We start from the raw sequence: 21,480 nt of genomic DNA, 5'->3' as shown, positions 1-21,480 counted from the left end.
GTTTCAGCTCAGGTTGCCAACTGGTAGGCCATTTTTTTTTTTGGCCTGCACTAAATTTAAAAAAAAAAATGCTTTTTTGGCAGTCGTAGAAAATAGGCAGAGCCCTCTGTGATCCTGCCTCAGAAATAGCTGAGAACCAATAGTAAGTTTACTCATTTGCATCACCTGCCTGCCCTGGAAAGGGTTTTAGCCTCTGTCCGTGCCGCTGGGTACCATTTCTTGATGTCTCAGAGCAATGGGATGCACTTCTCCAGTGGAGGGGTTCTGTCTATTAAGTCACCTCAGTGATACGCTCTGGGGATCACGGGACTAACTGTGCAGCCCTTGCTCACCACATAATGAGGAAGCCCGCCACCTTGGCTCACGTGGGAAAAGACTGCAGTGAATTGTCAGTATACCTGGCAATGGCCCTGGGTAAGGAAACCCTGAAGTGAATAAGCAAGCTGAAGTGTAAAGAGCTGTCTTTCTGCGCTGAGGCCAGGGGGACTTGTATTTCCAAGCCCATCGGCTGGGAATGGTTCTGTGTTGGGCCCCATCTGGACTCATCTTCACGCAGCTGTCACAAGCCTGGGAGGGGTGCAAGACAATCTGTAATGTGCTAGAAATTGTGTTTATTGAGCACTAACATGAGAGAGCACGTGCTTGGAGTTCGCAAGGACAGCATTTACTTCCACTTGACAAACAAGTAGGGTAGGGCTCCAAAAGGACACAGACCTGCTGGAGGTCGTGCAAAGTGGCTGAGAGGGAGCTTGAACCCAGCTCCAGTGCCTTTCCAACGGCTCTGTAACAAGGGCGTGTTCCTCCTGTGAACTCAGTCTGTACTCTGAGTTCATTCCCAGATTGCTGGTGCCAAGGGGCGACGACGTGTCCAAAGCCCTGGGTGATGACGGTAGGGCTGAAATGAGACTCAGTGATCGTCCCACTGAGTGTATGCAGAGGAGAGAAAGAGAGCTCAGTACAGCCTCACGGACCCCAACATCAACTGTCCGGGTTCCGGTTTCCAGGAGCAGGGTCTGCTGTGTGTCTGAAAAGCAGCTGAGGCGATTCTCACACAGACTGACAGACATTCGGGACCCAGGGGTCATCATCTCCCTCTCTTCCCACATGCCATTTTATTTTTTTTAAGATTTTATTTGTTTATTTTTAGAGAGAAGGGAAGGCAGAGAGAAAAACATTGGTTGCCTCTTGCATGCCCCCAGCCAGGGTCCTAGCCTGTAAGCCAGGCGTGTGCCCTGAACAGGAATTGAACCTTTGGGTTTGCAGGGCGACGCCCCATCCACTGAATCACACCAGTCAGGACTTTTTCTTTCTTTCTTTTAATGAAGGACTTTGCTCAGGTGCCAAAGGGTGATGGGGCTCAGGACTCGGATCATCTGAAATGTGATTCCAACACACACAGCACTAAAGAACTAAGCAGTCCTTGCACTCGCCCTTAATGTCCAGATCAGGTTACCCATCCGAGGCAGTGTGTGCCAGGAGAACAGTCAAGGTGCCAATCGTGCCAAGGGCACCAGTGCCGTCTCAGCCCTGAGCTCCTGCAGCTCCTGGCTACTCTAAGTGCTGTGCACTGTGTGTCCGTGAGCCATTTTTTCTCTGAAAGGAAAATCGGTGCAGCAGTACTGAACAAAGGCCTCTAGCAATACACAGTTTATAGATACTTAGGTGCCAATTTAAACATCTAAGTGCTTACGAATCAGTCTAATCTTCTCCACCTTCTCGTCCGCAGTGCCACCTGGGACTGGCAGCTCAGCCCGAACTCTACCTTCTGAACACCATGGACGCCGACTCACTCGTGTCCAGATGACAGGCGGCCTGAGAGACTGTGTGCGAACCATTTCCTCTTAGTCCGTTTGTGCCCAGGGCCCTGTTAACATATCTCTGTTAGTTCAGAGGTGAGTCTTGTTCGACGTTCTGAACAAAAGGCAAAGACTTCCTCATGGGAAGGGTGTTAAAAGCTAACAGCTGTTCAGTGTAGGTCAGAGACCCGCTCACTCACAGCCACCCTGCAACATCCAGAGTTAGTTGATTGGCCTGCGAGGGCCACACACCCCATGGGCTCGTGTCTCAACGGCTGGAATTTAAGAAACATATATGTGTATGTATTGATGTAATCCTGAACGTATCAGTTTGGGTAGAGATTTACCATGATAATAATGGATAGATCTTTCGTATTTTTAAACAGCATCTCGCTCAGACAAATCAGATATTTGTTTTGTCTGGATGACAAGTGATAAAAGAAAGGGACTAACGCTCTGCTTCTTCAGAGTGAACTGGTCAAACTGACTTAGCCTTTAAAGTGGAGCTGGACCACGGCCAGTTACATTTCATTCAGTTTTACCCAGACCCTGAGTAACTACTGGTACTGGCACATCATTTCTACAGAAAACATGTCTTACATTTAGCAATCATAGCTAATCCTAGTTACCAGTGTGCCGTATAATTATTATCCTCCATCACTTTTCTTGAAATTTTTTTGAGATATGATGGTATTTTCCAAAGAGCTTAATACCTGGTAACAAGATCCAGAAACCATAAGCAACGATCAGTTTCCCATGCTTCATCGGGCGATGCAGCCCATTCTAGCGTTCGGGGGTCAGGTGTAAAAAGAAGGAACGTCTAGTATTTAACTGTGTAAGCCCCAACAGTTTTCTTTTCTTCCTACTTTTCTCATTAGCAGTCCAGCATCATTTCTAGGTTCACAGCATATTTCTAGGAGTGGTTATATTTCTAATGTTCAATCTCCTAGAGAATGCTAAGCATTTTATTTCAAGATACTTACGCCAAGTAGTAGTATGAGATTAGAATGAGACCAGCACTTGGAAGATTAGCCCACCTGTCACCAACTGCCTGCCTCCAGGTGGGTTATAGGTTTTTTGAGCCCTGCCTACCCAGGATTGTTTTTCTACACATTTTTACAATAAAAATTTAATATTTAAAAACAGAGAATTGTTGCATGACTACCTGAAAAGTGAGAAGACTGTCAGCCCTGTGTCAGCGTTCTCGCGTGGAAGGGTGTTCGGCCAGGGCGATGGCAGCCATCCGTTTTTCGTGGAGCAAACTTCAGGGTGGATGCTCCCCTCCACTCTCCTCACCGCTCCAGAGCCATGGAGTTTGTGTGGCTCGGAGCATCATTTTCTTCTTTCAGCATAAAAATGAAGTATCTGACCTGTCTGCCTTATTTTAAAACTTGCTATATTTCAACAAGACTTTTCAAAGACCCAGAAAATTGCCTCTTTTCATTTCTGTGACGAGGCCATCTAGGTGGCAGGGATATTCCTGAGACAGTACTTCAAAATCCCTTCATTTCTACTTCCTCCATTTCTACCTCTGACAAAGAGCAGCAGCACTTGGCAACTAAGGGTAGAATCCTTCTGATTTTTAAAAATAAAACTGAGTTAACATCAATTAGCTTTCACTTGGAAGAGACTTTTAAAATGAGTTTCAGTGTTTTGGTTTCTTTATACACCTACAGCAACTTTTTTTTAAAAGATTTTATTTATTTTTTAGAGAGAGGGGGAAGGAGGGAGAAAGAGAGGGAGAGAAGCATCGATGTGCAAGAGAAACATCAACTGGTTGCCTCTTACACCCCCCCAGCCAAGGACCTGGTCTGCAGCCCAGGCATGTGCCTGGACTGGGAATCCACCTGGTGACTGTTCAGTTTACAGGCTGACACTCAACCCACTGAGCAACACCAGCCAGGGCTTCATCCTTTAACTGTAAGTTGTTAGAAACAGACGAAAGTTTACAAAAATGTATAAGCATACCCTTTAGGTCATACAACTCCTGCAATCAGAAAATTTGTTAATAAACAAATTGAATCATGCTAAAACCAGTTGAACAGCCTGATGTCTAGAGAGTGAGTCTTGGGTAAACTTTTTTGCTAAGTTAAAAACATTTAGGGACTTCTGGCCAAGATGGAGGCATAGGTGGAAACACTGTGCCTCCTCGCACAACCAAGTTTAAAGATAACAAAGTTTTAGTAACAAAAGTGCAGCCAAAACAGAAAGTTGAACTGTACAGAAATCTGACAACAATGAACTATTCAGCCAGACCGGTAAGAGGGGCAGAGTCCGCAGTGGAGCGGGGTCGGGCAGGAGAGAATGGCTGGACTGACCCAGGAGCGCAGGCACGGTTGGCAGATCCCAGGTGTGGGGTGGCAACGGGTGGGCCCAGTGAGGGCACAGGGCAGCTGGCTGACCGTGGTCACACATTCGTGTGCAGATAAACCAAGTGGAGGAGCGAGCAGTGAGACCGCTTAGGCTAGGGCTCCAGCGATGGGAATTAGAGCCTGAAAGGACCAATTGGAAAGACTTTCGGGGTCCAGGTGCTGGAGAGAAGCTCCCAGGCTCACAGAGAGTTTGTTGGAGAGACCCACAGGGTCCTGGTGGGTGCGCAGGCCCACACACCTGGAAGCCAGCACCAGGGGGGCCTGTTTGCTTGTGGGAAGCAGCAGAGGGGACCGAAATCCGAGAGAGAGCAAAACAAATGCCATTACCCCTCTTTGACCCTGCCCCCACATACAGCATCACAACCCAGCAACTGGGTCACCCCACCCTGGTGAACACCTATGGCTTCACCCCTCATATGTAACAGGCGCAACCTGACCAAAACATTATGGCTGAAGAACAGCTCAAAGCCTCAGAGTCTATAATTCTAAGCAACCAAGAAATAGCCAACCTATCAGATGCACAGTTCAAAACACTGGTGATCAGGATGCTCACAGAACTGGTTGATTTTAGTCACAAATTGGAGGAACAAATGAAGGCTAAACTAATTGAAATGAAGGGAAATGCATAGGAAACCAATAGTGATGGAAAGGAAACTGGGACTCAAATCAAGGGAATGGACTAGAAGGAAGAAAAAAATGACCAAACAGAAAAGAATGAAGAAATAAGAATTCAAAAAAATGAGGAGAGGCTTAGGAACCTCAAGGACATCTTTAAATGCTCCAACATCCAAATTATAGGGGTACCAGAAGGGGAAGAGGAAGAGCAACAAGTGGAAAACTTACTTGAACAAATAATAAAGAGAGAACTTCCCCAATCTGGCAAAGGAAATAGACTTCCAGGAAATCCAGAAAGCTCCGAAAGTCCCAAAGGAGTTGGACCCATGGAGGAACACACCAAGGCACATCATAATTACATTAGCCAAGATTAAAATGAAGGAGAGAATCCTAGAAGCAGCAAGAGGTAAGGGGACAGCCACCTACAAAGGAGTTCCCATCAGACTGTCAGCTGATTTCTCAACAGAGACCTTGTAGGCAAGAAGGAGGGGCTGGAAAGAAGTATTCCAAGTTATGAAATCCAAAGACCTACATCCAAGATTGCTCTATCCAGCAAAGCTTTCATTTAGAATGGAAGGACAGATAAAGTGCTTCTCTGATAAGGTCAAATTCAAGGAGTTCATCATCACGAAGCCCTTATTATATGAAATGTTAAAGGGACTTACCTAAGAAAAAGAAGATAAAAAAGATGAACAGTGAAAGGACAGCAAACTCATGATTATTAACAACCACACCTAAAACAAAAGCAATCTAAGAAGACAGCTAGATCAGAAGTGGAACCATAGAAATGGAGATCACATGGAGGGTTAGCAACAGGAGAGTGGGAGGAAGAGAAGGGGGGAGAAGGCACAGAGAGTAAGTAGCATAGACGGTAGGTAGAAAATAGAGGGGAGGGCAAGAATAGTAGGGGAAATACAAAATCTAAAGAACTTGTGACACATGAACATAAACTAAAGGGGGGAATGGTGGGGGAGGGGTGTGCGGGGTGGAGGGGAATGAAGGGGGAAAATAGCATGTAATGGCATAATCAATAAAATATATATATATATTTAAAGATTTTATTTATTTTTAGAGGGGAAGGGAAGAAGGAGAGAAATATGAATGTATGGTTGCCTCTCGTGAGTCCCCTGCTGGGAACTGGCCTGCATCCCAGGCATGTGCCCTGACTGGGAATGGAACCTCGATCGTGTCGTTCGTAGCCCTGTGCTCAATCCACTGAGCAACACCAGCCAGGGCAATAAAATATATATTTTTAAAAATTTAATCATTCTGTAATTTATAATATAAAAATCTGGATTTCTGTATTACGTGATTATATAGGTATCAATGTATTCAATTTTCAGAGTAGCATGTATGCATACACTCACTCAGTCCCTGGGGTTTATTAACACAAGAGAGTCAGTTTGTAAATGCACACCCTGGCACTGTATACCCAGAGTGTCAGAAAAATGCCATTAAATCGTTGTTACTGAGCACCCACTGCTACTTAACTGTGTGTCTCCTAATATAAAAGGCACTCACAGCATATCCAGGCATGTGAAATAGTTTAACTAGCAAGTGAGGGTTATAGTAGCTGCTGAAAATAGCCTCCTGCACTTCAAACATTATGATATTAAGCCACCAGAGCTTTGCCCCAGAAGTACTGTTCAGATTCAGGCACTGCGTGTTGGCTGTTCACGGGTCTCCCTGCACTGGCCCTCCCTCGTTGCCTAAGCCGGTGTGGTGAATGAGCTGCCTGCGTACTCTTCCACAAAGGGGAGAAGATGTTAATGACTTGTGGGTTCTAATGCATGGCTGCTCTAATAAATAAATACTTTGCATGGCTTATTTCAAGCAATGCACATATTACTTTAGTTCTTAGTAAGAATAGAAAATTCTGGAACCTATTGGGTTTTGTAAGAAAAGCTGTTTCCACTTAAACACTTCAGGTAATCTGCTTTAATGCTGAGAATTTGAGAGGGTGGAATCTTTCCAGTAGCTGATCATTTCCTGGTGTAATCGGCATCAAGGATAACATTTCTTTCCTTTTTTTTTTTTTTTAAGAGGGTCTTTGTAGGATGGCGTTCTGTGCCAGCTGTCCTCAAGTCTCCTGGCCTTCACAAACGTATTAGATCCAGCTGCTGGAATATTTTCTCCAATGGAATAAAGTAGTTGGATTCTTTCCTTGCCCATTTTCCAAAGAGGACAGTGTTGACCCAAATTTGTGTTTTTGTTGGTGGCATTAGAAGAGCCTCGTGATAGATACAAATAACAGCTTTTGAAATAATGACTTGTGCCAGTGGGGAAAGGTGCGCATAAAACACAGAACAGTGGGTTAACCTGGATTGCAGACCTACTTTCAAATATTCCTGCATCTTTTACTTTCTGAAATATGGGACTCACCTTCCTGTCAAAATAACCCTGTACAACACAGGAAACAGCAGGGAAGAAACCACCACCACAGATTGTCTTGCCGTGCATTCTTGATTTTATTTCAGTGAATCTTTTTTTGTTTTCTTGTTTTGTTTTTCAGGCTTGGAGTCTTAGGGAGTATGTCTGAGCCAGGACAGTTACTTGGTCAACAAAGTCTAGTGTTTTTAGAGCCCTAGGGTGGTCACAGAGGAGCCTGAGGCCAGAGGCACGTGTAACATGTGACGTTGGCTTGGGTTCCACATTGTGTTTTCTGTACCGCGGTGTGAGATTAGCCATAGCAGAGCTGGACTAGATCATTTCACCCCCACTATACTGCTATCTGCGGGGAAGGGGATTTTCCTGGTAGCAATTTACCTTCATACTCCTAGAAATGCTTTAAAGAAATAAAAAAAGTGAATACACAGCTATTTAAATGGTGATCATTTATGTTTGTGGTTGTATAGTCAAGTTTCTATGTAAGAGTGAGGTGCACAGTGGTGAACTAAATTTAAATAACAATAGGACCATTCTTTGATATAATTGTTGCCCATGCTAAAACTGAGTTTACGAAAGCTTTAGTTACCCTGCCCTATGTGGGGTGAATGAGGCGGTGAACAGACTGTCACATTTAATGTGGATATAGACAAGATTTCTGTAGCCACTGGGTAGAGTCGACTCCTAATTTTATGATTGGTTTGTTCTAACACAGATTATCTTCTGTCACTAACTACAAAATAAGGATATTTTTGAGTTGAATATGACTACTGCCGGGGAAACCACTTAAATAATTGAGACTTACTATACGATGCTATGAAAATTCTCCCTAGTACTTCTGCTGTATATCTGGCTACATGTTGAAAATTCACTCTTCATAATAGTTTCCAGAAGGCTTCTCGTCTTTATTGTATGTAGCTTCATTTTTTGGACACATCGGAGAACCGAGGTCTGATGTAATCCTTGTACATAGAACAGAGAACACCTAGAAATGGGAAGACGTGTATCAGCGGAGCGTCCACGGGAAACAAACGCTGAATTTCTTCCACTTGCATTTTCCCAAAACGAGCCCACAATTTTAAAGCAAACAAACACCTTCCGTCTTACTGATTTTTGGCTTCGATTAACAGGCGACTCCAGAAAAAACAACAACTAAGCCATTTAAGATCAGTATAAACCTGAATTTGATGTGATGCCACCCTAACGTCTGAGTTTGAAATATTGGTGAAAAAGTGAGAAAAGTGGAAATATTTGGCTAGATATTAAGATAAAAATAACAGGCACCTCAACTTAGCAAACATCTATTCAGTGTTGACTTGGGCTCAGTGTCCCAAAGAAAACAGAGGTGAACAGACTTGATTTTGGCTTCTAGGGATTTACAGTCCCACCGGGCAAAGTGGCTGTGGGTTGAGGCAGACGAGACAGGACAAGATGAGGTCCCAGGACCGGGAAGAGAGGCTGAGGTAGGAGCAGAGTTGCTGCTTCAGTGCATGGCGGGGTGTCGGCAGATGTTTATACCCAAAACCAGTTAAGGAGTCACAGGTTTGAACTACAGCTCATCCCCCCTCGTATCAATTTTCCAGACACCGGCTGTAGCCGATCGTCTAAACGAAATCCCCCAGCTTCCTTCTGCTCGTTTTCTGACTCTGCTTGCTAATAATATTTTCCAAGAGCACACAGAGGATGAAGGGTCAGTAAGTTGGTTGCTCTGATCTCAACAGTGGAGGAGATGTCTACATAATTTTCTAATGAATTATGTGATTGCTATCACAGATGAATAAGATTCAAGACAAAAAAATTTAACTTGAATCATTGTGGTATCAATGGGAATAATAACATTCTCAGATTCAGATTCAGAGAGAATTGTAGGACTCGTTTTCCTGTGCTGCTGCTGCTGCTGCTTTTTCTTCTTGGCTTAAAATAAGTGTATTGTCTCACAGTTCTGGAGACTAGTAAGTCTGAAGTCAAGGTACTGACAGGGGAACTCAAGAGTTTAAATTTTAGCCTTAGCTACAGTTCACAGGCTTAAGTGATTAATGCGTGTGGAAAGCTGTTGTTCCAGGAACTGGAATGCACGACCTTTGTGACTCCAGGTCACAAGCAATCCCGTCTTTGTGCCCCAGGGGGTCCGAAAAGAAGGAGTGGTATCTGAGCCCTTCTGTTCCAGGGAGATAAAGAGTTGTTGATCAACAGATAAAGAAGTAGTAGGAAAACTGCCACTCTTGGCCCATTAACCCTTTTTTCCAGATTCTTAACTACCCCCCCTTCTTATGTCAGCTTGAGATGAAATGTGAAGATGGTTTTGGAGGACACATCTTGCCGTCTTCTCAGATCACCAGCACCTGAATAAAGCACCCATAAGGATTCGGTCCTGTTTCTCCTGATTGGTAGTGACAGGCAGCCCCAACGCCACCTTTCCCGGTTTCAGTGTCAGCAGACTTGGTACTCTCTGCAGGTCGAGAGGGAGGGTCTGCCCCAAGCCTCTTTCCTGGCTTCTGACCGCTGCTGCAGTCCCTGGCGTTCCCTGGCTTGTTGCTGCATCATTTCAGTCCCTGCCTCCGTCACCACTTGGCGTTCTCTCTCTCCGTTTGTTCCCTGTGCTTTCTAGGCAGAGAACTCTTACCTCTTGCCTACCTCTTCAATGGTGGTGGTGGTCCCTGGAGTTCTGATCTCAACTTTTCTCACCGCATCGCACCTGCGGCTTCACTGGTAAGCAAGCTGGATCTCCTAGAGTGAGATCCTCATGTGGTGCACGTGACTCATATATTCAGGTACCGTATGTGGCATTTCCACAGCCCATAGGAAGGCGGTCTCCAGACCTGAATTGTGCCTAAGTAGGTTGAGCATGCTCCTTGAGATGCACATTGATTTATAGACAGTATAAGTGTCCTGTGGTCAGTCTATATATTAGGGAAGCTTTTGTTTTTTAAGATAAAAATATTTTTTCCCATATCCCCATGGGTCTCCTTATATATCAACGAGGGTATGAGTGCTCCAATTTGGAAACATCTGCCATGGGCATCTCTGTCAGCATAATATAAAATTAAGAGTTCAGGCTCTGGCCCTGGCTGGCTGGCTCAGTTGGTTAGAGCATTGTGCCACCATAGCAAGGTTCCAGGTTCAATCCCCGGTCAGGGTGCATACAAGAAACAACCAGTGGATGTATAAATAAGTGGAACAACAAATCAGTGTTTCTGTCTCTCTCTCTCAAATTAAAAAAAAAAAAGTTCAGGCTCTGGAGCAGATTGCCCCTGTGACTGTGAACAAGTAAGTCACCCCCTCTAAGCTTCAGTGTCCTTATCTGTAAAATGGGATAATAACAGTACCTACCTCACAAGATATTGTTTAATAGAGACCTTGGTCCTTATTCAGGGTTTCTGCTGTAGATCCAAAATGTTTGGAATTTCCCAACCAACAGGAGTGTGTTTGTTCCTCATGAGCTCCTTGGATCATGCCTGACTTAACGCTGATGAGTGACTCATCATGGCGGCTGCTACATAGCTTCCAGATGTGGCTGGTCAGCCAGAAAGACCAGCCATGGACTGGAGGGTTCTTGGGTCTCCAGGGAGGGGAGTAGGACTGGAGACGGGTCAGTCCTGCGGCCAGTGCTTCAGTCAGCCATGCCCACATAATGAAGCCCCAGTATAAGCTCTGGACTCTGAACTTCAGCGGGATTTCTCAATTGGTAAACACACTGATACTCAGGGAGGGCGACACACCTTGATTCCATAGGGGGAGGGCACAGAAGCTTTGAGCTTTTGAGCCCCCAGACCTTATCCTGTCTGGCTGGTCCTTGTTTGTATACTTCATAGCAAAGCTGTGATGGTAGGTATACTGCTTCCCCGAGTTCCATAGCTGTTCTAGTGAAATAATCAAATCTGAGGGGATCTTAGGAACCCCTGAATTTATAGCCATTCCATCAGAAGTGCAGATGTCCTGGAGACCCCCAAGGCTGGTGTCTGAAGTAAGGGCAGTCTTTTGGGGAACTATGTCCCTAAACCTTTTGCGTCTGATGTGAGCTCCAGCTGGTTAGCATCAGTAGTGAATTGTATTGCAGCATACCAGGCGGTGTCAAAATAAGTATTAGATTACATGAGGAGATATACAAAGCAGTAGAGTGACCTGCACATCATAAGCACTCGTTAAGTGCCGGGTACTGGTGTCTTGTCTGGTATGCACTCACCCTCCCACCAAACGTGCTCTTTCTTCTTTGCTCTTTATATTGGCGAAAGGCAGCCCTTACATCTAGTCGCCCAAACCAGAGACCCTAAGAGTCATCCTTGATTCCTGTGTCCTTACTTTTTCCAGTCACTTGGTTGCTGAGTCCTCAATATTTCTAGAATCCATCTTCTCTATTTCCACTACCACTGCCTGAATTCACAGCCAAGCCACCATCTAACTTCTCTGTCTTTATTTTCTCCCCTCCTTTGCAAGTCATCTCTAATCATTTTTTTCCTCTTAAAATTTCTTCTTAACTTTTAAATTGATTTGAGAGAGAGAGGAAGGGGGAGGGAGGGAAGGAGGGAGGAAGAGAGAGACATCGATTTGTTGTTCCACTCATTTATGCACTCATTGGTTGATTCTTGGGTGTGCTCTGACCAGGGATCAAACCTGTAACCTTGGTGTATTGGGATGATTCTATAACCAATCGAGCATCCAGCCAGGGCTTCCACTATTTTTTCTTTTTAATTGACACACAGCATTATATTAATTTCAGGTGTACAACAGATGGTTTGGTATTTGTGTATATTATGAGATGACCACCACAATAATCACTTCACATCATCACCATACAGTTAGACTTTTTCCCCTTCTGATGAGCTCTTTTAAGATGTGCCCTCTTAGCAACTTTCAAAATATGCACCGTGGGATTATTAACCATAGTTGCCATGCTGTTATATGCCACGACTTATTTTATAGCTGGAAATGTATATACCTTCAGCCTCCTGTGCTTTTTCCCCATGCTTAAAATTTTAAGAAGTTAAGCTTGTAACAGGGCAGCACCATCCGCCAATTGAGGAACACCGTTTTTCCTACCAGACCTCCATCATTGTATCATTGTGACCCAACATTCATCTTCTGAGAGGCATGAGTAAAATGAATGACGATACTAAAAGACAGCTGAACACCAGGCACAGTACAAGCAGCTCACCCAGAGTCACAGCTCCCACAACGAACCCTTGGGCAGCGACTCGCATGTGAATCAGGTGGATGGACATCTTCTGGTCTCTTCTGGACTTCAGCGTGTAAAGACCGTAGGACACCACAGCCACGAAGCCTGCTATCCCTGGGGATTGAAAAGGAGGGCTCCATAACCAGCAGGCTAGACTCCCCATGAGCTCAGGGAGTTGGATGAAGTCCTGTGCAAAGGGTTAGTACTTGGAAGACAAGCAGGCAAGACACGGAAGAACACTTGAAAAAGCACCATGCTGGATTTGATCCTCCAGGTTTTAAAAAGGATCCATAACATGCATGGATCCAATATTTGCAGCTTAGCCTTTTCCCAGAAAACCTAACCTGAACACTGTAGTAATTTGCTTAGCAGTTCCTGGTTTTCCGGAGGCATGGATTCGAATCGTGCACGTGCGGGGCTTTGATCTGGGTGAGTCACTCAGTGAGTAAACCCACCAGGCACCCCAGCATCCACAGGTGTTCAGTGTGTGGCGTTACTCCTTTCTACTTGTCATCAGAAAAGGAGTAGATCAAGTAAAGTGATAAAAGCTTGAGTCTTCTTTAAAAATGGGACATTAAGCTTTAGGAAGAAGTACACAGGAAGTATGTGATTCCAGGAAGAACCATGATTCTAGAAAATTCGAGAAACCCATACAAATATTTCTGTACTCCCTACAAATGTTAAGAATGAAACTACTGCTGTGACAACTAAGGTCCCATATAAGTGGCTGTAAAACAGAAAATTGATCAACCGAATAGTAAAGATACTGGGAAGAGATTTAAACACTGATAATGTGTGACAAGTCAAAATAACCAAATAACAGTTAAAGGAATACTTGTTTAGTAAATATTATTAGTATGATTTATTGGTATAGAGAACTTAGACCTCTATCTCGCACTAGACCCTACCAAAAAAACAAACAAACAAACAAACAAAAACACCAAACCTCTGGGTGAGTTAGAATTAAATGTAAAAATAAAAATATCATGCCCTGGCTGGTGTGGCTCAGTGGACTGAGTGCTGGCCTATGAACCAAAGGGTTGCCAGTTCGATTCCTGGTCAGGGCACATGTCTGCAGCTGTGGGCCAGACCCCCAGTAGGGGCATGGGAGAGGCAGTCACACACTGGTATATTCTCCCTTTCTCCCTCCTTTCCCCTCTCTCTAAAAACGAATAAATAAAATCTTTTTTAAAAAATCAACAAAAACTAGAAAAAAATAGAATAGCATGTTTACAATAGCTAAAAGAGGGTAAGGTAGACTTAAAATGACAAGGATAGATGCTATATTTTGACATAAGAATAAAGGAAACTTGCATAATAAAAGTGCGGGTCTGTATTTTGAGTTCGCTCCTTTATCCTACTGATCTGCGCATCTGCCCCTCCCCACATACCACACTGTCTCCACTACTGCAGTAAGCCTCAGCACCGTTTTAACCTCTCTAGGACCTGTGCCTTTCCATAGGGATTTTAGGGTGTTTGTCTGGGTTTACTAAAAACCTGGCTGGAATCCTGATAGGAATTACTCTAAACCTGTAGATCAGTCTGGGGAGAGTTGACATCTTTATATTCAGTCTTTCAATCCATGAACGCAACTGTCTCTACATTTATTTAAGACTTCCTTAATTTTTCTGTGAGCTTTTGTAATTTTCAGCATACAGATATGGTACATGTTTTCTTAAGCTCATACTTAAGCAACTTTCGAGTGACTGCAAGTGGTATTATGAGGTAGTTTTTTTTTCCAACATTGCTCAAATATTCCCAAGTGGCCTATATTTCACAAAATTATTTCCAATACCACTTTTACTATATGATACTAGTTACATGGAAAAATTGGAAATAAAGAACAAACTGACAGTGACCAGAAGAGTGGAGGGAGGCGGGGTACAGGGGAAAGGAGAGGAATCAAGTCAAGAAACATACATAAAAGATCCATGGGCAGTGGGAGTGGGTAGGTGAACAACTGTAACTGAACAGAAAAGCTAAATAAAAAGTGCTGCCTAAGGGGAAAAATGGGCAAATTCACAAATTATGTACTTTAAAAATGTCATTTCTTCTACTTTCAGGAAGGATATTAGGTTTTTAATTTCCGTTTCCATGTGTTTGTTCTTAGCACCAGGAATTCAAATGGTATTTTTATAGGACAGCAAGTTTTGATGAACTGTGTTGGCACATGTGTGTCTCTATAGGTGAGTGAAGTTATATTTATTCTTTTAGGATCCACTTAACAAGTGGAAATAAGAATCAGAGTAAATGAAAACATGTATATTTTGTTGTTACTTATGTATTTGTTTAAATATTTTATTCATTTAATTTTTTTAGAGAGAGGGAAAGGGAGGGAGTCAGGGAGAGAAACATTGATCTGTGGTTGCCTCTCGCACACCCGCTACTGGGTATGTGGCCCGCAACCCAGGCATGTGCCCTGACTGGGAATCAAACTGGCGACCCTTTGGTTCACAGGCTGGCACTATTTTCACTGAGCCATACCAACCATGGCAAAACATGTATATTTTATAGACATTAGCAATAAGTGAAATTGAAATGAAAATGAAAAAATATATATAAAAACAAATAACACTGCCAGGCCAAATGGCCCAGTTGGTTGGAACATTGTCCTGTAGACTAAGAGGTTGTGGGTTTGATCCCTGGTCAGGGCACATGCCTAGTTTGTGGGTTTGATCCCCCATCAGGGTGCATTCAGGAGGCAACTGATTGTTGTTCCTCTCTCATTGACATTTTTTTTCTCTTCCTCCCTTCCTCTCTCTCTAAAAATCACTAAATATTCTCTGGTGAGGATTTTTAAAAAAACAATAAAATGATGATGATAGGCACATTGAAAGACAGGTACAATACTGAAAGCTCTGTAAGTTTGGCTAAATCTTTCTGGAAAGAACTCTGGAAATATATAATTAGTGATATTAAACTGAACATGCTTCCTGCCCAGGAAATTCTACGTTGGGCACATACTCCAAGGAAATAAGCAAAAGAAAATTCAAGAAGTTTACACAAAGATGTTTATGACTATACTGCGTGTGAGGAAAAACTAAACTACCCAAATGGCTAAACAGAGGAAAACCTGCCACAGCTATAAAAAAATTATAAGTATAGGAAGTACTAATACCCAGAAATGTACATATGAAACATTAAGTGAAAGAAGCAAAAACTATCTATCAGTGCACAGTTTAAATGCATATAATGTATGCACAAGTCTTAACAGTGATCACAGGACAATTCTAAACAATATAAATACATTGTAGTGATGGAAGCTGTTGAAGATAAAGAGACAATGCTTTGTAAACTATCTGCCCAGAACACTCCATTCTGTAGCAGGCACTACACAGATACTGTGAAAATCACAATAGCTAAACAGACTGCTCAATAATACATACCCAAGTTTTATCATCATTTATTTATTTGTCTAGCAAAAACTTGATTGTCTTCCCTTATCGAATCAAGGTTCTGTTCTTACGTAAATTGGTTTTGTTTCTTTCAGAGATTAAAGTCAGAACCTTTACTGTTTTCCATACATACAGTGTCTCTGTTGTCTGTAATTGAATTTAGCTGGAAACACTTTTATCTTTCTACTTTAATCACCCTAAATGTCTCTGGAAAAATAATGTAATTTACAACAGGCACAGTGATTAATCTCTTCATTACAGTGATCTGGACAAGAGACACTGGGTTCTTGAATTGTCTCTCCAGGTAAAAATGCTAAGGAAAGCGAATAAAGCACTACAAAATAATTTGCTTCAACTTGTTGTGGGTGCTATTACAAGTCTTAGTCAATTTAAATGAAACCTCTAAGCGCAGAATATCACTATAAAGTAACATTTTGATTCTTGATGACATGAGAATGACACGAAGTTGCTAGAGTTACAGGGACACTTAATGGAAACATATGACTTATACCTATTTGGAAGATTGTATGGACTTTATCAACGGAATTATGTAAGTCTGATTTAAATAGGTTATTTCAACAGTTTCCAGACAAAATTAACGTAAAGAGTCACAGCTGCCGTATATAACGGCCATGCTTAGGGCAGCTGAGCCACTCGAAAGAAAAGAAAGAGGAAGCCTAGATTGTAAAAACGACATTGGTGCTTAGATTTTGCAGGTTTTTTTTTTTTAAACAGCCCACGTACATCTAGTATTTGCTGCAAATATGAACATAGTAGATATGTATTGGGAAAGGAGAAAGAGGTCAAGACTCCAGGCATAATTATAATACCACTTCTTTATCGGGAGATAGATTACTTAACTATCAATGTCAACATCTGGTGGGGAGGCCAGGAAAGAGGGCCACTGAGCATGAACCGCACAGAGTTCGTGTCTCCCGTGTACAGGGAGGCCCAGGCTCTTACTTAGAGCTTATTTACTCTGATTTGACTCCGTTTTTTTTATGCTTGGGTTTCTAGCCTCTAGGGCCAGAAAACATCATTTAGGGTGATTAAAGCAGAAGTTTTTAATGATATCCAACAATACGGAAGAAATAGAAAAATCTGTAAATATCAGACACGAGAATTTAAAGGCTGGAGTTTCTTAGAGGACAAAGAGACATGTCCATCTCCACAGTCCCTGAGAGACTTTCGGTTTGTTGCTGCTGACCCTGAGTCATCACAGAAAGTTCAAATCCATCCAATCAATTCCTTTTACATTGGGTGGGAACTAATAATGTTTAGCCAGACCTGTAATGAAGATGGATTAAATAGAATAAAATCCGATGCTCCATATTAATAGCTAACAGTTATTAGGGATTTGCCACATACTAGAAACTATTTTGAAACTTTAACTCATGCTCAGGGGCACTGGCTTCAATTATCTGAAAAAAATCCATTATGTACAACATTTCAATCCTCAAATATACTGGGTTAAAGCATTACCGTACTATTACAAACAGTTTTCCAGTATCTAGTCAAGGCTTGTACTTACCTACAGGCACAAAAGGGGAATCTCTAGATTTCCTGATCAGTCGAGATAACTGGCCTTCATCCTCATCTGCTGACCACTGGTTATCCGAAGACATTTTTCTCTTTAGTAACAGTAGAAGATAAATGCGGTTGCTGTGAATCATTAAAAAAGAATCCATTCGCCCTCCCCCAGTATATTTTTGATGATGTGTTCTGTGTTCATTTGCTTGGTATGCCTGTCTGCTCAACTGAAATAAAGTCATCTTTCCTTTGCCCTTTTTATTATCAGATCCTTTCATTTTGTTTGGTGGGGGGAAGAAAAATATATAAAGAGAGGTAAACATAATCAGAGTCCATGAAAGACACAGAGTGAAACAGATCATAATCACGTTTTTTAGTCTCTTTGCTCAGCACTTGAGATCTTTGGGAACCTCAGAATTTCTTCCAGAAACAGTAAGAACACAGAGTTTCATTTTACAAAATATTGTTTTAAGGAATGATGTCAGTGCCATCGTAGGCAAAAAAATACATTCAGATGTACAGGTGATGGGAGAATGAGCACTTCAGTTCTGCAGAACGTGCAGGGTATTGCAAAGTCACTGATATTCATCAAACACCTGCCAAGTGCTATGCTAGACAATGGAAATAATCTCCCTTGTCCACTCGGGATGAGTGAAGAAACCTGGAAAAGCAACTATAAACCCCATCAACGTAGTTTAACAGCACTCAGTCTGTTACCCATGCAAGTTACTATTTTCACCTCAAAATTCAAATATGAGGGCTTCATCCTATGAATCATCTTACATCAGAAAATAAGACCCATAAATGGCAGAAGCACCCTACCTTGGCCGTCCCCGACCGCCTACTGTCTGTCTCCTGGTGCTCCTTGAGTGGAGAGCAGTAGATCAGAACAGGTTTTGCTGAGGCCCGGACACATTTCGCTCCATTTCCAGCTAATTGAGAGATAATGGGAAAAGCCATAAACACCGCCCCCGCAGGGGGAGTGGCCGACTGGTACTGGCCAAGGTTGTAACAGCTCTCACTGCGAAACAGCAGCACCTGGACCACAAACATTAGGCTTTTGAAGACATCAAGAAAACATTAAGGTTTTTGAAGAAGATGCCATTACTTAATTCTGCCTTCACAAGGGAGATCCCTACTTCCCTCTGTGGCTGGGACTGCTATTACCCAGCTCCAGGGCTCAAAACCAAGAGGAAAGTGGGCACGGGGTTGCAACACTGGGCTTGCGGGTTGGCGTGGCGTTAATTATCTGAGGGTTAAGACCTGTGTCTTTCAGGAATATGCTCTTGCCGCACGGGCAGCGCTCCATGGCCGCACCACGAGCTCGTCCTGAGTCCTCGGGCTGCAGGGACCTCACACCTGCTGCCCGCGCAGAACTTCGAGATGCACGTGCTCCCCTCCGAGGAGGACGTGCTGTCCCTGAGCCCCAGGCCAATCCGAGGCCGGGTGGGCGGGGCGGCAGGGTGCACGAGAGCCGCAGCCCTGCGCCTGCGCCAGTGCGGGCGGCCCTGATAGTGCAGCCCGGGGCCTGCGGCTGGGGTCGCTGCTTTGCTCCTGTTGTGACCAGGCACCTCTGGGCACCCTCAGGCCTCAAAGTCCTGGTTCACTGGCTCCTCCCAACTGCAGCCGCAAGGACCGCAGGTAGGGCCGAAGACCGGGGAGTGTTCCTGTTTTTTTTCTTACAAACTTTTAGTATTTAAATGATTTCAGACTTACAGAAGAGTTTCCAGAACAGTACAAAGACGTAACTGCATGTCTGGCACGCACATTGTCCTCAGTTAACATTTAGTTACATTTGCTTTATAATTTTTCTCTAAATGCGATTTCTCCCTTCCATTCAGCTATTTTGTAGAGTGTCTCTCAATGCAGGTTATTTCTGATGCTTTCTTATCATTAGAATGAAGTTTTCAGCTCTGGCAGAAGACCACTGGAGTGATGTGGTGTCGTCCTTGGTGTGTAATATCACGAAGCACGTGAAGTCGGCTTGTTTGGTGGTAGTGACTTTGATCCAGTGTTACCGTCATAAATGACTTAACAGTTGGCTTTCCATGGGTAAAAAGCCGTGAATTTTAACATTCGCAGATTTCCGCGGTGCAGATGCGCCCATCAGGTTGTGTGGTCACTGAACACAGAACTGGGAACAGGCGCGTCTCTTCCGAGTGGCTGCGAGTAGGCCCTGTCTACTGCCCCGCCGCTTTCGCCACTGGGATGGAGGTCGGGTGTGCAGATTTTTAGTAAAGTTACTGTTTCCCCCTTTAAAGTTATTAAGTATTTTGTGAGGAGATACTTTAATGTTATACAAACATCCTGTTGTAAGGATATTTGTCAGACTTTTTACCCATTAATATTAGCATCCATAGATGCTCCCTTGCCTCAATCAATTAATGTTACATTTGCCAAATGGTAATTGCCTAAAGCCATAATTTCTTTTAAAAATATATTTTATTAATTATGCTATTAAAGTTGTCCTATTTCCCCCCTTCACTCCCCTCCACCCTGCACACCCTCTCCCACCCACATTCCCCCCTTTAGTTCATGTCCATGTATCATAAGATCTTTAGCTTCTACATTTCCCCTACTATTCTTGCCCTCCCCCCTGTCTATTTCCTACCTACCATCTATGCTATTTATTACCTTTTCCCCCTCTCCTCCTTCCACTCCCCTGTTACTAACCCTCCATGTGATCTCCATTTCTGTGGTTCTGTTTCTGTTCTAGTTGTTTGCTTAGTTTGTTTTTGTTTTAGGTATGGTTGGTAATAATTGTGAGTTTGTGGTCATTTTACTATACATGTTTTTTTATCTTCTTTTTCTTAGGTAAGTCCCTTTAACATTTCATATAATAAGGGCTTGGTGATGATGAATTCCTTGAACTTGACCTTATCTGAAAAGCACTTTATCTGCCCTTCCAGTCTAAATGAAAGCTTTGCTGGATAGAGCAATCTTGAATGTAGGTCTTTGGATTTCATGACTTGGAATACTTCTTTCCAGCCCCTTCTTGCCTGTAAGGTCTCTGTTGAGAAATCAGCTGACAGTCTGATGGGAGCTCCTTTGTAGGTGACTGTCCCCTTATCTCTTGCTGCTTCTAGAATTCTCTCCTTCATTTTAATCTTGGCTAATGTAATTATGATGTGCCTTGGTGTGTTCCTCCTTGAGTCCACCTTCTTTGGGACTCTCTGAGCTTCCTGGATTTCCTGGCAGTCTATTTTCTTCGCCAGATTGGGGAAGTTCTCCTTTATTATTTGTTCAAATAAATTTTCCCTTTGCTCTTCCTCTTCCCCTTCTGGCACCCCTATAATTTGGATGTTGGAGCGTTTAAAGATGTCTTGAAGGTTCCTAAGCCTCTCCTCATTTTTCTGAATTCTTGTTTCTTCCTTCTTTTCTGTTTGGTTCTTTCTTCCTTCCTCCATTGATTTGAGTCCCAGTTTTCTTATCATCACTACTGGTTCCCTGTGCATTGTGCTTCATTTCACTTAGTGTAGCCTTCATTTTTTCATCTAATTTGCGACCAAATTCAACCAATTCTGTGAACATCCTGATCACCAGTGCTTTGAACTGTGCATATGATAGGTTGGCTATCTCTTCATTGCTTAGTTGTATTTGCTATGGAGCTTTGATATATTCTTTTGTTTGGACCATTTTTTGTCTTGACTCACCTGTTACGTAGTGAGGGGCAGAGCCTTAAGTGTTCATCAGGGTGGGGCAACCCAGTTGCTGGGTTGTGATGTGGGGGCGGGGTCAGAGAGGGAACAATGGTGCTTGCTCCACTCTGTCAGATTTCAGTCCCTTATTCTGCTTCCCACAAGCAAACTGGGCCTTTCTGGTGCTGATTGCCAGGTGGGTGGGCTTATGAACATTCTAGGATCCTGTGGGTCTCTCCAGCAAACTCTCCAGTGAGGCTGGGAGTCTCTCCAGGCACCTCAACCCCCACAGGTGTTTTCAGTTGGTGTTTTGAGGCTTTATTTCCTGGCACTGGAGCCCTGGGTTGTGTGGTTTGTTTCGCTCCCCAGTTTTACCTGGTTTATCTGCATGAGAATGTGGGACCACTTGGTCAGCTGTCTTGCTTGCCGTGCCCTGCTTTGCAATCACTGGGCCTTCCCATTGCCACCGCACACCCAGGGTCTGCCCGCTGCTGTCTTGCACACCCGGGGTTTGTCAGCTGCTGCCTTACGTGCTGGGTGCCAGGGCTTTTTTTGCCATGACCTTTGTCCACCCAA

General features: G+C 43.4%; 2 protein-coding genes across 7 annotated transcripts in view; one reads left to right on the top strand and one right to left on the bottom strand.

Annotated features, from left to right (window-relative positions):
* Positions 1–3,810, top strand: part of SLC11A2 (solute carrier family 11 member 2) — a 37,301-nt gene extending 33,491 nt beyond the window's left edge. For all 5 annotated transcript variants that reach the window (XM_037136860.2, XM_053661713.1, XM_053661712.1 and 2 more), the window contains exon 17: positions 1,727–3,810. In XM_037136860.2, coding sequence (XP_036992755.2) covers positions 1,727–1,804 — 78 coding nt within the window. In that variant the 3' untranslated portion in view covers positions 1,805–3,810. The remainder of the gene's footprint in view (positions 1–1,726) is intronic.
* A 3,328-nt stretch (positions 3,811–7,138) lies between these two features.
* LOC119042957 (HIG1 domain family member 1C) overlaps positions 7,139–21,480 on the bottom strand; it is a 29,679-nt gene continuing 15,337 nt past the window's right edge. Inside the window, exons 1-5 of one of the 2 annotated variants that reach the window (XM_037136791.2) lie at positions 21,280–21,398; positions 18,089–18,198; positions 17,268–17,367; positions 12,321–12,455; positions 7,139–8,153 (exon numbers count right to left, since the gene is read on the bottom strand). In XM_037136791.2, coding sequence (XP_036992686.2) covers positions 8,089–8,153; positions 12,321–12,455; positions 17,268–17,361 — 294 coding nt within the window. In that variant the 5' untranslated portion in view covers positions 17,362–17,367; positions 18,089–18,198; positions 21,280–21,398 and the 3' untranslated portion in view covers positions 7,139–8,088. Of the gene's footprint in view, positions 8,154–12,320; positions 12,456–17,267; positions 17,368–18,088; positions 18,199–21,279; positions 21,399–21,480 lie in introns of those variants that run through there. The other variant, XM_037136802.2, reaches the window with a different exon arrangement.

Source organism: Artibeus jamaicensis, unplaced genomic scaffold, assembly GCF_021234435.1.
Source record: "Artibeus jamaicensis isolate MK-2021 breed Jamaican fruit bat unplaced genomic scaffold, CSHL_Jam_final contig_233, whole genome shotgun sequence".
NCBI classification, from domain to species: Eukaryota; Metazoa; Chordata; class Mammalia; order Chiroptera; family Phyllostomidae; genus Artibeus; species Artibeus jamaicensis.
This window is presented reverse-complemented; position numbering and strand designations above follow the sequence as displayed.